Source organism: Mycteria americana, chromosome 11 (assembly GCF_035582795.1).
Source record: "Mycteria americana isolate JAX WOST 10 ecotype Jacksonville Zoo and Gardens chromosome 11, USCA_MyAme_1.0, whole genome shotgun sequence".
NCBI lineage: Eukaryota > Metazoa > Chordata > Aves > Ciconiiformes > Ciconiidae > Mycteria > Mycteria americana.
In genome coordinates this window covers 1,362,619-1,380,255 of record NC_134375.1, presented here as the reverse complement: position 1 = coordinate 1,380,255, position 17,637 = coordinate 1,362,619, and the positions used below count along the sequence as shown (strand labels likewise).

Here is a 17,637-nt window from a genome sequence, read left to right as displayed (position 1 = left end):
GGAGTGAGGGGCCCAACACTGAACACAGCATTCGAGGTGCAGCCTCACCAGTACCGAGTACAGGGGCACGATCACTGCCCTGCTCCTGCTGGCCACACTATTCCTGATACAAGCCAGGATGCATTGGCTTTCTTGGCCACCTGGGCACACTGCTGGCTCATATTCAGGCGGCTGTCGACCAACACCCCCAGGTCCTTCTCTGCCAGGCAGCTTTCCAGCCACTCTTCCCCAAGCCTGTAGCGTTGCATGGGGTTGCTGTGGCCCAAGTGCAGGACCCAGCACTGAGCCTTGTTGAACCTCATACAATTGACCTCGGCCCATTGATCCAGCCTGTCCAGGTCCCTCTGTAGAACCTTCCTCCCCTCAAGTAGATATAAGAGCTGACAGGTTTCACGTGAACCTTTGTCCCATGTCTGGCATTTTCTGCAGATATGCAACAATCTTCTTTTAGATTTTGCATGTTTCTCCACAGGCTCAGGAAAGCTTTTCCCATCCATGGCCCTATGCAGCATTTTTCCCCTCAAAGACTACATAAAATCAGAAACCCCACAGGGATATATTGCTTGCTAGAGCTTACTGTACGAGCAGCAGAAACACTGCTCACGCACACCACCTCTGAAGAAGGAGCTGCCTCAAATCCTCTTTTTTTTTTTTACTTGACCAAGAGGGGGGGTAGGTTTGAGACTGATTACACTAAATATTACCCGATAAGGCACCGATCTGCTCTGCTTGCAATGGTACTGACTGTTGCAGTGTACTTATTTTCATAGGATCCCTATGAAGTGAAGGGATATTTCTATTTAAAAGAGGGGAGGAGAAATGAGAAACACAGTAAGAATAAGTAACTTGTTTTAAAGCACACAGGAAGTTTCTGTTAGCGATGTAATCTGACTCCTGAATCCCACATCAGCACGTTAACCACATATACACACACACACACGCTCTTCTCCATAGCATTATTTTACGTCAGCTCACTAATGCCACGTCTTGGGCTGTTCTAGTGTAAGCAACCCCTCAACCACATTAATTTCAGGATGCTTTTCCTCAGAGAAAGGTGCTTGTTTCAGGTATTTGCAATTTTCCTCATAAATATTACAGGCCACGACACACTGCTGACTCACCCGATTCTCAAAGCAAAGCCTGGAGATAATGAGATTAATGTCCGATAGAAAAGTATTAGCTATCCTTCTAGAAATTTGAAGATATAAATTTGCTTTTAAAAATATCATATCACAGTGTAGCAGGGTGAACAATATTTCTGTTTATAGGAGGTGAAGTGAATTTATTATCTCTCTGAGTTTTACAGCACCACGATTCCCAGAAAATACAACTGGGATGGAAAGAATAAGAGATTCCAGGAAGAACTAAAAGGGGCACAGAACTGCCCTTCTGCATATTGCGCTTGGTTTATATTCTCAAATCCACTTACTATAACCTTCTCCATTGACTTTTTATTCTTGCAATAGGATGAACCTTAACACTGAACAGCAACAGGGAAGCAGAGGAGGAAGTCACTTCAAGGCCCACGTCAGTGGTATTCACATGCCAAGTGTATTCTCTGTGTATTTTCCTATTTGGAACAGTTTATTTTGTCACTGCTGACAAAATAAACTGTTATTTTGTCACTGCTGACAAAATAAACTGACAAAAAGTCAGCAGTGACAAAATAAACTTTTCCAAATAGGAAAAGTTTAATGCTATGCAATTTTTAAAAGTTTACAGAGTTTATACTGCAATTCAAATGACTTTACTAGAGGAAGGATAAATGTGTATTCTGGGTTTAATTCATGTGACAATCCAAAACACAGAAATATATATTAAAAAGTACTTATGTGATGGCATAAGGAGAAAGCTGACAAAAGAAAAGTCCTAATAAACTCATCAGCTATCAAGTTTTGGCCCCAGTACGTGGATGTGAACCGAATAGAAAGTGTGTTTATCTTCAAGGTCAGCTAAAGTAAACTTGGTAAGTCACAGTCATTCACTTGTAAGTACCATTTGATTTTTGCTTTCTGTTTTCCCTAGTTTAGCATAATTAATAACTGTTAATGCCTTAAGCTGTATAATTATTCCATTAACAGCTTAGATTGACAGTGTGTTACTGCAGGATCACAACAGACTTCAACTGGTATTTTGAAAAGTAACTGTGGCTTTTGATAGCACAGAAATAGGTCAGATGAGTGGACTAAGTATCCTGGGTCAAATCTGCCTCCTGCAGCTACGGTCATTGACAGAAGCAAAAGGTGCTGCGATGTTGCACTAAAATAACCTACGGTGAAATACTGTCATCAGTAGGCTTCAGAATTGCATCTCCTATATGCATTGCCTACGTTCATACTGCCTGTCAAAGTTTTGCTCAAGCAACAGCAGAAATACTCATGGTCTCGGACAGCTGCAGACCAGTTTTGCAGACTGACAGCTAACATAAGTCGTTTGTGTTGGTAGCTTGGTGGTGAGAAGAGACAGATGCATTTTAGGGTGGGCAGATGCCTGTGCTGTAGGGAAAACAGTCACAAACCAATTTACACTTCAGAAAGCCATGTCAGCGACTCGGCACAAACTGAAGACAGCAAAACACCTGTGCGCTTTTTTTTACAGTACTTGCTGCGCAGAACCTCAGTGAGAGCAGGCTGGCTTCAGACAGAAAAAGGTTAAGAAAAGGCCACGTGGAGCGAGAGCCTGGTGGGAGAGGACCTTCCCCAGTTCCTGCTTCTCCAAGCTTCTGTCTGAGTCACGGCCGGCAGCCCTGACCCTCCGCGCAGGGCCTCTCCTCTCCCAGCGTGCTGGGGGATTACTTGATTCCCGACAGCTGGCCCAGCCACAATCCTCCCATTTAGGGCAAGCAGCTGTGCTCCCTCCTCAGCTTAACCCGCCCCCTGCCAGCCCTCCCCTCCCCTCCCCTCCCCTCCCAAGGACAGTATCTGCTTTCCCACCACTGGCAGAGGGCTGCTTGCAAGCCTGCTGGAGCCTGCTGCATCCCTTCAGCTGGCCCGAGGGGGAGCTTTTATGGATACGCCAGCATAAGCAGAGGTCTTCCCCCCTCCCCACGTAGCTTTTTGTATAATTAAGAGAAAACACATGAAAATCCATGCTAAGCATCCTCCTGCAGAGCTGCGTGCCGCTTCGTGAGCCTCAGAAAAATCAGACCGACAGCAGATGCTGCCAGTGACGTGCCCAAACTCAAACACACCCACCTCAGAATGGAAACGTATTTCTTAAAAAGCAATTAAAATTAGTAATGAGGAAGAGACATCAAAAAGATTTTATAAATGAACATGTTTGGAGTCAGAATTGCCAGGCGAAGTTCCATTCTGACTTCTAATACTCCTCTTAAATACGTGAGTGGAGAAAAAACTACCTATGTGAAAAATCTGTGTCACAGCAAAAAAGAAAGGACTGCCACTAACATTGTATCTTTTTAGTATTAGAGCAGTATTATCTTGTAGCTAAACACTGTGTGTCATGCACTGGAAAAAAAATAAACTCACACAAATAAATGAGGATTTCCAAGCCATATTATGCCAATTAACAACATACCTGTATGTTCTGAACAACATCTTTGAATGGAGAGGACCTCTGCATACATGTGTTCACCATGTCCATTGCCCTGTCGAAGTTCTTTACATATTCTCCATACATCTTCAGAAAAGGAGCAAGTTTCTGTAGGATATCTCCTAGCCGTGGGTTGACATTCCTATCGGAAAGAGACAGCTAAGTACTGAAATATCTGGAAATCAATACTTTCTTCAGAGAGAAAACACAACTGTAAGACTTTTACAGTTGTCTCCCACATGCACAAGCACTTACACACATATGCGATCAAGATATTCCAGGCTAAGTTTAGTTTAAAGTAATCTAAACGGTACCCCAGATGAAACCTTAAACATTAATCTAGATGTACAAAGGATGTATATTTCTGCCCCCCCCCCATCACTCTCTTAAGTGAAGATCAGATTCAAACTGACTACGCATTGTTAAAGAAACATCTATATATCTCTGCTGTCCAGCACAAAATCTTGTGGGAAACTTTTACTTTTTAAAAATCATCTTTTCCACCATAGCCAAACATCTGAAGAGGTTTTAATGCAAAGAAATCACTCAGTTCAGCTGGGTAGTCGCAGGGGGCCAGGCACACGTTTGCCTAGAGACCCCCCCAGGCTGGGAGCAGTGGTAGCCATGCATCTTTTTCTCCTCAAAATTTACGGCCAGGCACAGCGCCAGCCATTTTTCCTCCAGCTTTTCTCTCCCGCTGAACTTGTGACTTGCAGTCTGACCGCACTAGACCCCTTTTAGCCATATAACAAGCTTCTGTCCTCTTCTGACTTCCAGACTCGCCAGTCTTGCTCCCCCATTATTACAGCCGTCCCTGTAAATGCAAGTCAGGTGCAAAGGCGCTGAGACTCATTTATTCCTTCTGGTCATTGATGAACTATGTGAAGACTGGACTCAGCCAAGACAGATGTGAACTCTGGTCTTGTCTTCATCATTTAGGGTACTTGGAAAGGTGCAGTGTCAGCACTATCTGCACCTTCCATTCCAGGACACTCTTTGCAGCCAGCGTGTCATCTCAAATCAAGTTTCCCAGATCTGCCTTACAATTAACCTTTCCACCTAGCGCTGCATTTCTGCATCATCTACAACTTATTACACTTGCCAAATTTTAATTGGTATTCGACCATTATTACACATCGGAAAAAAAAACCCAAACCAACCCACCTCTATTTTCTTAAAGAAAGTACATATACACTGTAACCAATAATACTTATTATCTCCTAGAACAGAAGGCCAACAAATTCTGGGGTAAAAACTTGTGCAACGCTATGGTGCTCAACAACAGAAGTGGCTGCATAACAGACATAAGCAGATTTACAGCTATGACATAATCTATCTTATCCATCTAGATTTTCCATTGGTTTGCTGCTATAATGCTAATTTTAACATTAAATTAAATTTTATATAACCGTAACAAAATTCATTAAAGAAAATATAAAATGGATGTTTCTCATGAAGTCTCCAACATGGCACACAAAGTCTAGACCGTGACATGAAGATGCATTTTCCTTCCTTGAGAAGTAACTGCGTTTTTTTAATACGTCACAGTAGGACCAAAATACTTCATCTACGCGGCCAAAATAAGCAATTTCCTTCCTTCCTAGTACTGCAATTTCATAGTACTGCAATAATAGGAGAGTGGAAATACAGTAAGGCAAACATCTCTGGCAATACTTTGGACTGAAAAAACTCTCACAACGTACTCTAGAAATTTTGAGTGCTCAGGCCTATTCCTGTATTCAGAAACGCTTAAGAGACTCCATACTAATGTATTAAATAACACGTGAACTACTGCATTAAACAATTAAAACTTCGGAATTAGACTAGGCCTTATGGTTGCTATGGTTTCTTGAAAACATATTTTTAAAATAATTGTAATGACAGTTACCCACCATTCTTGTGTAATTCTTGTTTTGAGCTCAGGAAGAAGAAATTGTCCATGGAAACAATAGATGGAAGAAATATTTGAAAAGATGCCTGTTATCACTTCAGATGAAATACCTGCTTCTGACAACTTAGTGCAAAAAACCTGCATGAGACAACAAGACAGTACCAACATATATTTACAAAAAACAATCCTAGACACACCGGCTTTAGATTGCAGTATTACAAAGCTGACTGCCTTAGAACAGAGCTACAATTTTTGACTTCTGGTAGTCAGTCCTTGGGGTCTTCGGGAGGTTCACAAAATGTAAGCCCACTGTCAATTAGGGTTAGATTTACGACTATGGGCCATAGATGTAAATTAGAAAAATCTGAGGGGTAAGTCGAAAAAAACTTGAACTACTGAGAAGATCAGACATCTCATATTTGGGAGTGCAAGTTGCAAAGAACAACCGGTCCCTGAAGAGCACTTACTCCTATTTACATGAAGCAAAATAAACCATCTGATTATTTTGTTTCTCTGTGGGAAAAATTACACTGTACTGAACAAAAGGGAAAGACACTCCCTTGATTTCTAAGGTCTTGAAACAGTCTCCACCATCCAAAGCAAACATTGGAAAGTCTTCCATAGAGGTCCTAGAGTCGGAGGGCAGAGGGCTCTGCAAGTTACAGCTTCTAACAAGATTTCTAGTAAGGTGACAATTTTCTTTTCTTTTTTTTTTTCCCCCCTCATTTTTAAAAAGCACTTAATTAGCAATGTGACTCATCCTCATTTTTACTTCTTTCCTGCACATTCATGGGGGTTTTTTTTTGAGATAATTATAGAAATGCCTGAACTGTGTAGACTCACCTCAGTGTTTACGTGGAAGAAAGTTCAGACTCATCACACCAGTTTTACTTTACCCCCATGTGTAAATGTGATGGACAACAATTACGAAACACAGTGGGTAAAAAAAAAAATAAAAAAATTTGCTGTGAGCACGGGGCTGACCCATGTTGCCTGATTTTAGTAGAACTCAAACCTCTTGCACATTAAAGAGCAATCACAGATTTCATAATTTCTCAGTGCCTTCAGCGTCCCCGTGATTTCCTCTCCACGTACGCTCAGGGAGGAACCGAATGCTGATGGTATCTGTATCTTGGGTTGCTGCTTTCCCATTCCTCTTTCCAACATCCTAATCCTTGGGTTTCAGCTCAGGAAACCCACTTGCCAAAAGCTGACCTCTGGGACCCACGGCACACAGCCTGGCAAGCAAACTCCAGCTCCCACCTACAAACAGTGTTTTCACGCTATTGGGCTATAGGTTAGGGGATGAACAGGAGACATCATTGCTGCTCACAGAAAAGAAAGCAGAGTTTATTCAAAATTGAATTACCTGGTCCAACAGATGGAGTCTTTTAACATACGCTTCTTCTGTATGGAGCAGTTCATTTGCGATGTTGAATAGCTTTTGGGGCTCTGTACACTGAAAAAAAAGTTACAAATAACACAATCCATCTGCACTTACAAACCAAAGTTTCATCAACTCTTCTCTTTTCCATTTTCTCAGTGGGCCAAATTCCCTGCCAGGAGAGAAGCTTGAAGTGAAGGAGGTTAACACATTTCAGAATCTGCTCCGCATCCCTCATCAAAGGATCAGTTTGCTCCAGAGATATTTTTAAAGCTATTTGCTGAAAGAGCAATTAGTGCAGTCAATGGCTGGTCAGGACATCACTTTAGTTCATTATGGTTTTCTGTAAAGAACCAGAAACATCCTCCAAATCTAGAAATACGACTAGTCTATTTGGTAACTAAGGCACTAGACTCTAAATCAACTGTTCTCCTTTTTGGATTCAGGTCCTGTGACTACAAAGAAAACTAGAAACCAGACCTGTTTGGCCACAGATTTCTCTCCCTGGCCAGCGCAGCATTACTCTCTGTGGCATATTTCTAAGATTTTTGTGCAGCTTTAAACACCAGCCAATTCCCTGGAAAGAATTTTCGGCAATGTGACCCAAGTCACTCAGTGAAGTCTTTCATTAAGCTCTTTTAAAAAAATAAAATGAGAAAGGACTAATTAAAAAACTTGAATGCAGTTACAAAGCACTGACTTTATTCACAGTTTAGCCAAAAGCTACATAGACTCTTTGCTCTCTAAGTGCTAAAAATACTTGAATTATTAGGATACAGGCTTTAGCTTTCTGACAAACTCTAGATACCTTTTTAAGGGTCTAGACTTTAAATGCCATGCTTACATATAACCAAACCAAAACTAGGGTCCAGAACTGAGGGCTGGCTCGTTTGTGTTCAGGAATACGAACATCCAAAAGGGGCAGCAAGGATTATCAAATGTAGGGAAATTTTACTGGGCTGGATCTGGAAAAAAAAAACCAAAAACCAACTGCGAGAAAGGTAAGAGAGATGTATAAATGATTAACGGATTGCATCAACTGGGTGCAATTATTCACTATTTCTTCCATGGGAAAACTAAAGAACATCAAATAAAATCGCCAAAGTGCTGCTTCAAGACCAAGAGCCGCTTCCTCGAACAACATGTCACTGCAGACGGTAAACCTTCATGCAGGTTCACAAAAAGACCGGACAAATCCGTGGAGTAAAAGTCCAGCTGAATTCTATTAAACACACAGGGCTGTCTCCAGTTCAGGAAGCACCTGGGCCCCTCACCAGCGACAGCACTTGCTATCCCAAATGCCTATCACTGTGAGCTCGCTAGCATTTGTGGCAGGCACTTCTAGACATAACCCTGCTGGCCACCATCAGATTGTTAGAAAATGTCAATTAAATCCTCTCTTTAAGCTTCTTCAACATCATCTTGGTTTGTTTCTAAAGAAAGTTAACAAGAAAAATTTAAATACACCCCCACCCCACCCCCATTTAGGCAAACTGCAATACAACTGAAAGACCTCAAAGACTTTTCAAAGCTAGCCATGAATTCAAACAAACCCGACCCACAGTTGTCCTACATGAAATGAGGTACCACCTAGCATGAAGTACCCAGAGTTCCATGATATAAGTATTTATTGAAGGAAGGTGAATAGCTTTTCTGGATTTGAAACAGCATCAGTCTTCCTTTAAAGCAATCCCTCTCTTTCCAGGCACAAACCTGGAGATGGGCAACCACGCCATGACTAAAGCTTTGACACGTACTCTGTCTACCTCACTACTCAAATTATCTCAAGCAAACTCAAGTACTCTTTTAAGCTATTCTAACATGCTACACATCATCCTGCTCCATTCATTCATGCGATATATATATTAATATTTAGGGGGAAAGGAAAAAACAAATCACAGCACAACAAAGCTTTGCACTTGTTACAAGCAAATACAACATATTACAGCTTATAATGAAATGCATTGCTACCCATTCAAATTCCAGTAACTACGAGGATCTCTCACTGAGAAAGAATTTATTTGCCAGTTTTGCTGGGCACAGAAGAGCTCCTGAATGAAAGGCACTGATGTAATCAGGCCGGCATGCCAGCCACCAAGAGCATCCTTTGATTTGTTTGAATTCAGAATTTAAAAAAAAATTATTTCCAGCCAAATACATTTGGTCTCAGAAGTAAACCTTTACATAGCGCAGGCACTTTTTAACCTCCTGACCTTCACCATCTGCAACTCAGTTTATATTTCCAAAAATCTTGCTGACATCTGCTTAAATAGCAAACAACGGCTGAACAGACTCTCAGCTTGAGCGCAGTTTTAAAGAGTGACTCTATCTTCAGTTGCTGTCTCTGCTAGTGGCAAAGATAGGCACATTTTTTGGACTAATTTGCAACATGTTTGCCTTTCAGTGGACATAATAGTTTAAATGAAACAGTAGATTAATTAAACATGAGGCAGCCCCATTCTTCTAACCTTATTTTGTGCCACGGCAGGAGAGCTTTAACAAAGCCTGAGCCGTAATTCAGTTCACTATGAACGAGATATTTCATGGTCTATGTTTCTAAAGGAAAAGTAAAGCAAATGTGCAAACCCACATGTGGATTATATTCCTTACATAACAGTCTTATTTAAGTCTTTAAGTCACACCAGTGAAGCATATTTAACCTTACTAATGACGCCCTGGAAAAACAACGTGCCATTTACAAGGCACGTAAATGACATAGAAATGTAAAATATTTGTAGTCTTCCACCCTATGCAGATTTTAGGCTGTTCAGTTCTTGTAAATATATTTCACTCCTGCTTTGCCCAATGCGCTTGCTGACTGACTGTTCGGCATGGCCACAGCACGTTATGACTGTCCTCCGCAGCTATACATTACAACTGTACATCTACTGCAGAGTCTCGTTCAAACAGTTTAGCTGGCGGGGTGACAAGAAAGATGAGAAAAGGGAAGCAGTAGGTGTTGACTTCACGACACAGGAAGCTCACTCCAGTGCTCAAAGCAGCAGTCGCACAATGCTCTTTCACTGCTTTGCGTAAGGTTCAAAAATTCATTTCCAGTTGTAACTGTCCATAAAATATTTTAAAGAAAAAGGAAACGCCAGCCTGAAAACAAACAGAACCAGCTTCTCATCAAGGTCAGATTCACACCTGTGGTGGGAATACATTTGCACCTCAAATACCCCAATCCCAGATACAAATTGGGGAATGGCACATGCTGAGCTGATTTGTGCGATTAAGTGGCCACAAGTGCATCACTGCTTCCTGCGAACCCGCTCACCGACCCGGCTGGGCGCCTGCCAAGCACGCCTGGGCCACAGATTCACAGATGCAAAGACTGACCTGGCTATCATGAAAAGCAAATTTGAAATGAAAATTTAAACTAAAAACCAAAGGCTTGATAGGAGAAAACTTGGGCAATACCCTGCAGCAACCGTTTTTCATGCAACTGGCTGTGCGCAACCATATTCAGTTAGCATCTCTCTCACAAGAGGCTTTCAGCAAATCTTGCAAGAAAGCTGCTGGGATATGTCTTAGGTTAAAATCATATACGGTTATGCTTTAAAACCCCACCAGTCACTCCCATAAAGAATGCAGAAAGTCCCAAAAAGATTATACACAACTTCCTACTCAAAAATGCTGAAAACAATAAGGAAAAGTTATCCTATGCTTGGCCGTCTTCTTTGTTGTATTGAGATCTCATTTTCCTTACGGTATTAAAAAAAAAAAAAAGATTATGAGAACATATCTCATTTTTCTTAACCAGCATTATGACTAAAACATTGACCTATGCAAATTTTTTTCAGAATATACATGAAGATAATCTTACCCAAAGGTCTGACTTGCAGGACTGCAGGCCAAATTTTCCAACACAAACTGTACAATGAAATCAGAAGTGAAATTCCAGCTACATGCAGACAGAATGGAAGTGTATATCAGTGACTGTATGAGGCCCACGTGGGACTTCATTATTACTATTTTACCCAGCAGGAAGCAGGACAGATAGAGAAAGGCATTTTTTGGTGATTACTAATGAGCACATATTACTTTTAGTGAAAAATATCTAAATAAAAAGATACGAAGAAGTGTTAGCCATCTCAGAAGCATTACTCAGTTGCTCCCAGGCAGTTGGCAAAAGCCTTGGGTATATGACTACGGAGCATGACAGCCCTTCAGTCGCACTTTTACGTGCTTTCTTTTTTTTGTAACCATCAAGGCTAACATGCCTCAGTTCTTGGAGCTCCTGACATTTTCTGAGACATTATCAAAACTAATAAGCTCCCCTTGTTCATTTTCATTTTGATAAAAGATAACTGGAAATCCCAGGACAAACTCCTGAGATTTTAAAACATATTCCAATAATTGTGTGCTAATAGTGAGACCTGCTAGACTGTACTGCAGACTCCCAAAGGAAGCCACATCGTACTGCGGAGCTAAACCTAGACTAAATAAAACAATACCAGTCATATATCAGGCAATGTTACTTCCCTAGCCATGGGATGTGTGAAAGCTCAGGTGGTGGATGGAGAGATATCTTAAGTAGAAAATTAGAGAAGAAAAAAGCAAATCTGATTTTTTTTTCCCAACTTATGTTTATTCATGAGCTTCACTTAACTTGATACCCTTGGAGTTACTGAGCCATCATTAAATCATTCTGCAGCTGTACTTCTTATGCACCCTCCTCCAACTATAACAAAGCTTTCTGGAAACTTGCATATTTAATGAGAGTGCTGGTTACCTCCATCGTGCAGCTTGCAAAGCCTGGTACCAGGGGTAGGAAGGGGGAAGCAGGAAAAAGACGCTGGCTCCTGAGACAAAGCTTTCTGGAGGAGTTGGGGTTTCCCCAGCTCTCATGCCAGCAGCTGCTGCCGGCTGAACTCTCCTCTCTTCCTTCCAGCGGGGCAGGTACCTCGCTTTCTGGAAAATTACCAATTTTGTCAAGGGTGGTGGGAACTTCCAGCCTAAGAATAACTACCGAACAAGTCAACTTTGAATCGTGCTGGCTCTCCTCGCTGGAAGCCATGGCCCTTTACCCTAACCCTTAGTCCACAGTGCCCCAAATCTGCAACAGAATGAAAGGGGAGAGTGGGAGGATGATGCGGACACCTAACACACAAATTGGCTTCACACGCCGCATCCCCAGAAGAGGGCACAATCCTTACTCTATAGAACAGGCAGCAAATCTCTAAGCCTTCCCCCTCCACGTGGCTGCAAAAATGAGCTAACTTAGTGTAGCTTGGTTAGTGTCAAAAATGCCTTTTTGAAGGCAAAATCAAGTCAAAATCCAAGGGAGAACCTGAAGTGCATCACATATAAAGGCACTTCAGGAAGAAGAGTAGCACAAGAAAACAAAAATAAAAAGTCTTCCTCTAGAGATCTCTCTCTTTTATAAATTCACCAAGCATGCTACCTCATAACTCTGTATTTTATCAGCATTATTTCATACTATATGAATACTTAATCTAAGGAACAAGACTTAAAAAAACAGCCATCAAATCTCTGATGTCTTACAAAACATCGGTATTTGTCAGCAAAGCACTTCTTAATCATACGGTAAAGTCTTCTGCTTGGGTTTGCCACAGTTGATTTGACACTACGTTCCCAGTCCAAACAGTAAATTTAATTACCAGATTCAAGATTTTTTTAATTTAAGCATTATTTTCTTGCTGAAATGTTGCAACTAATAAACAATGTTTTAAATAATATTTCAGTTGCACACATGCACATACATATATATTATGAATATAAAACAGTTAAAGTATTTCACAGTGTGTGTATGTATGTATAAACACACACATGAGGGAAAACCAACAGCAGCAGGCGAGAAGCCTTGCACTGTGATGGGGATGCTGCCCATTTGAGATGTAAACAAGCTTTCACCCACAGACTACTGAAGAGATACCAGATGTCAATGGCTGCATTAGCTGTTGTGTTAATAGATGCTAATAGATAGATGTTAATTGGAGTCTCCATCACTAAGATGTTTCCTGCCGACTGCCCCATTAAATTCTTGCATACAAGATAAAAGACAGAGGTCTCCTTTGGCAGTACAGACCCTCCAGTCCTGCGGGATTCCCTGACTCATATTGCCATGGTTTTACTCCTGCGCAAGCCCAAGGCAATCTGCACCACAGCCTTCCATGCCCAGGCAGTCATGTCTGACGTACGCAGTGCCAAGGCAAGGGTGTCCTCCCTGGCTCTCAAGGAGGTGGGACAGGTCGACGGGTTCCTCCTCCTGACTCCACACCAGCTGCCAGGTGGGACTGCAGACTGGCAGAGAGGCAAACGAGATCGCATCCTCCCCATCTACGGAAAGCGGTTGGGTTTGGCCAAACAGACCTGGTTCATGCAGCCCTCACTGCTTCCTAGTCTGCTGGGTCCTTTCCACTTCTCTCTGACTAACCTTGTTCTAGCACCTGGCGGGTTTGACATTCACCGAATTTGCAGAAGCAGCAGCGTGGCAATGAAGTACTGGAGAGTCCCAGGCTACATTTATCCCCAGCGCCTGAATGGCATAAATGGAAGGTGGGTCCAGTTACACCAGGCTGAGCCTGAGATAAAGCAGCAGGAAGAATGGCAGCAGAAAGCAATGCACTCACGAGAGAAAGTCTGGGTTTTTTTCATACCTTCCTGTGGGTATGATTGCCTCATCAGGCTGGCTTCTATTCTTGGAAAAAATGGGGACACCACAGAGCATTAGTTGTACTCTGAAACCGTACTTGTCAGCTCTGAGACGGAACCTCCTGCACACCACATACCTGCATGCAATTTTCGTCCCTCTTCAAGCTACTGAATGAATTATAACTGCCACACTTCCCAAGGGACAAGCTCCTGACATACACAAATCGGGACATACTTGGTGTTTTCAACAGAACCATCCAATTTGTACAAACTGAGGTGCAAACGCTACAGTTCACTAGTTACAGTTCATTAGTTGCTAGTGCTCATCATATTTTTTAAAGAAACAAAAATCCAGTATATTAACTTTACTGTCATGATGGCTGAGGGGGAAAAAAGAAAAAAACCCAAAACACCCCCAAACACAAACAAAAAATGGAACATTTTGCAGACATTTTGCTCAAAGCATCTTCTGTTTTCTTTTTCTGGCAAAATCTAACCCATTCTATCATCACTATTTCTAAAAATAACTGTCTTGATAAACAGATAATCAATCTGTCATTAATCTTATACAGCTGCAACAAATACACAACAGCCTGGACTACATTACTCTGGATTCAAGGAAAATCTCTTCTAGCTACAGTTTCCTGAAGAGTAATTCGATATAACTACCCTCAAAACAACTTATTTGCACTCAAAAGTAGTCACGCCAATAGAAATGCGGGCTTTGTGTGTAAAAAAAAAAAAAAAGAAAGAAAAAAAAATTACTGTTAGAAGAGATTTCCATCAAGCATGTCCTTCTAGGATGCAAGGCCCTGACCCTGCAAGATGCACTATCCAATTAGCCCCCTGCATATCATGGAGCCCTGCTGAAAACAACATGATCTAACAACTAGAAGCTGAACCTAGACAAATCCCAACAAGAAAAACAAAGTGTGAGTCTTTACCTACAAAAGCACTTAAATTTTAACAACTTATCTCTGGCTACGATGGATTCTCTTATATGAAACTTTTAAAATCAAGACTGGGAACCTTTCTAAAAGATACTATCTAAGTCAGGAACAAGTTAGACTGGGAACCTTTCTAAAAGATACTATCTAAGTCAGGAACAAGTTATGACCTGCATCAAGCAGGAAATTATAATGACTGTCATGATCCTTTCACATAAAACCAACCAAACAAAAAAAACCCAAACAACATATGAAAGTGATGCAAGGGATCTCTGGCCAGAGGCAGGAACTGGTTTCAGAGCACTTAATACTAACAAACAAACTACCTTACCTTGTTTACATCCAAATACTCTAACTTTGGCACTTCTGCTGCCTCTTGTTCCTCGCTGCTTCCTTCATCAATGTCACTGTCTTCATCCTGCGTGGAGTCTCTCTTCTGCTCCACACAGGAAGGTTTGGTGCCCTTTTTGTCGGGTTCCACCTCCCCTGGATTCCCAGCTACGCTGGGCTTCTTTTGCTCTGCACCTTCTTCACTAGGGAAAGTTTCCCCTGCCACGCTACAAGAAGGACTGTCGATGCCACTGTCTCTGTTGGGAATTTTACCGTTACCGTTCAGTTCTGCAGTTGAGTCTTTATTGCCAAGCTCTCCAGAGGGCTCTTTGCTCACACTCACAGCAGTACAGTCTTCATGGCTTTTGTTATCGCCTATGCTTAGCTCTTTAATTTTCAGTATGTCTGTGTTTGATAGATCCGTGCTGCACAGTACATCTGGCTCGTTTTCATCTGGTTCACTTTTTTCATTTGTGGAAGAGCCACTGGAAGCTACCGTGTCACAGTCACACGAGCTTGGTGGTTTGGATGAGTCCAGGCCAGGTTCCATCTTAAGAGCTAAATTTAGCTGGTTTCTTTGAAGAATATGTACAGGTTGCCTGCAGGTGAAGAGAAAGCACCACAGTCATTCATATTAACACTCAGAGGTTTCAAAAGTGTCCCCAAAAGAGAGAGGGCTTGATTATAATTTGATTCAAGTTGTATTTCTTGCACTGCCCTGACAATCCTAGGAGACAAGTGTGTGCACATGGGTGAATAATATTCACCCAACAATTTCTGATAAACACACACCACCCCTAGCCATAAGTTCTACTGAAATGGCACCACTAGAATCCCAGACCTTTAATACTCCCCATGTTGCCCTGAAGAACACTCTGGTTTGAAGTTTTGGGGAGGAAGGAATCATCTTTTAAAAGAAGCATTTGGTTGTGGGTTCATTTAAACAGGAACTCATGTTCTTCAACAGAACAAAGCTGTTGGGGCAAGGTATTTTCTGCCAGAGACAGGATGTTTCTGAAGCACAAGAAGGCACTACTTTTTCTTTTCGAAAGACACCTTACCAGATCCACCCAGGTGACAATATGCTCCAAGGCACAGTACAGTGTCTCTGTCTCCATCTCCCTCTATGAAAAAAATCACTTGGCTCCATCAGGCAGATTTGGTCTTCAGAGAGAATTTTCATGTGTTTGTAAAATGAGCTGGTTTTACAGCAAAATACATATATTTTATCCTATTTAATGTCTCTAATGTAGAAAGTTTCAGAGGAAATGCTGTTCTATATGACATTGTTTCATAGTACATTGTGATTTAACTCTCCCCTGCCTCCAAGAAGCAAGCTAACAGTGTGTCTGATGTTTATTGAATCTTAGACAGAAAATTCAATTATTTTGTATCACAATAATCAAGTTCCTGTAATGCAAAAACCAGTCCTGACATCAAGTCAACTTACTGAAAGCAGACTCTGGGCTACTTGTTTCTGGTAGAACACTTACCAAATTCAGCAGGTCTTAAGCTCCTTAAGAACAACTGTATGTTACAAACTAAAAGCTGTTGAAATACATGCTTTTATAAAAAAAATTAATAAATCATTGCATAGTCAGTCAAGTTTTGCAGTTCCAGTAGAAATCATCCCAAGAGGAGTTTCTATGTGACAATTACAATTAATGTTTTCTATTGTTATATTCTAAGTTAAAAATGCAGAACAGGGAGATTAGAGCAGATCTCGCAAAGCCATATTTACCTAATACTTTCAAATTTCTCAATGAGCGTGTTGACTCCTGCTGATATTGGTATTTCTTCCTCTCCAGGCGCTAAGCTCCTTGATGACTTGGGATCAGCTGGCAAAGGCCGAGAAGGTGCAGGAGGAATTCTTTCCTGCCCAGGTTTGAGATGGACAGGCTTAGGAGGTACTAATAAAAGAGAGGGGAAAAAAGGGGAGGATAAATCTCCATCTTCTTTATCCTAAACTGGGAACAAAATCCAAGTGCTCAATGCAGAACGAGGAGCATCCATCCTTTCACGAGCCTTTATAAGTTGCACAGGTGCAGTCCCGAAGTATTTCTTACACCAAAGCAGGCTGCTGTACGCTAAAGAAAAATGACAGGCTTCTATTTTGTATTTCTACAGCCGTATCAGATGTGTTAACGAACCGAGAGGCTCGCAGAACTTCACCGCTTCCTTGTTACCAAACAGGATGCACACACTTCGTTTTTGCAAATGTGCTCACCATCTCAATCACACTAACGAGTTTCCCCTCCCATGACTTTTCAAAACTCAGGCACTCTCTTGAATCTCTTACACTGGGGAAAAAAAGAAAAAAAAACCAACAAACCCCAACCCAAAACAAAACACCAAAAAACAATCCCACCATGGATTTCAGTGCCTTGTGTTTGCTTGGTCAAAAACGCCACAGGCAGTACATAATAGCTTTTCTTCCTTTCATTCTCCCTCCCCCATCTCTTCTGTGGTGTAGTCTTCATAAATTTCCTTCCTCTTTTGGTTCTACATTGAGTTATATACGATATAAATAAAACACACGTTGTAAGAATGTATACATTCTGCTTAAGGATTCACTGAGGCAAAGGTACAAAGTTTAATACAGTATTTAAAAAAAAAGTAATGTAATTTACAAGTAATGTAATTTTAAAAAATGTATTCAGACCTTATATTGATTGCAGAGTAAATGGTTTTGGAAACACGCAAGCAGTAACCCATGGCAACAAGTTCACGTGCTGTTATAGTTCCATACAGTGAAAGCAACCTCACATAGGCAGACCTGACACTAGAAGGTAGGAAAACCGGCTGTGCAATTACTCCCAAAGCGCACGCTACTCGGAGCGGTGCTGCCAAGTATCCCCTCTGGTCTAGACTATCCAAAGAGTTAACACATTAAATGAGGAAACTCTAAATACGTG

The 17,637-nt window shown here is 41.5% G+C and overlaps 1 protein-coding gene across 5 annotated transcripts in view; it reads right to left on the bottom strand.

The window, feature by feature from the left end:
* Nucleotides 1-17,637, bottom strand: part of FGD3 (FYVE, RhoGEF and PH domain containing 3) — a 113,459-nt gene that overhangs the window by 30,344 nt on the left and 65,478 nt on the right. For all 5 annotated transcript variants that reach the window (XM_075514088.1, XM_075514085.1, XM_075514086.1 and 2 more), the window contains 5 exons: nucleotides 16,464-16,632; nucleotides 14,724-15,321; nucleotides 6,813-6,902; nucleotides 5,445-5,581; nucleotides 3,538-3,694 (listed from right to left, as the gene is read on the bottom strand). In XM_075514088.1, the coding sequence (XP_075370203.1) occupies nucleotides 3,538-3,694; nucleotides 5,445-5,581; nucleotides 6,813-6,902; nucleotides 14,724-15,321; nucleotides 16,464-16,632 (1,151 nt within the window). The remainder of the gene's footprint in view (nucleotides 1-3,537; nucleotides 3,695-5,444; nucleotides 5,582-6,812; nucleotides 6,903-14,723; nucleotides 15,322-16,463; nucleotides 16,633-17,637) is intronic.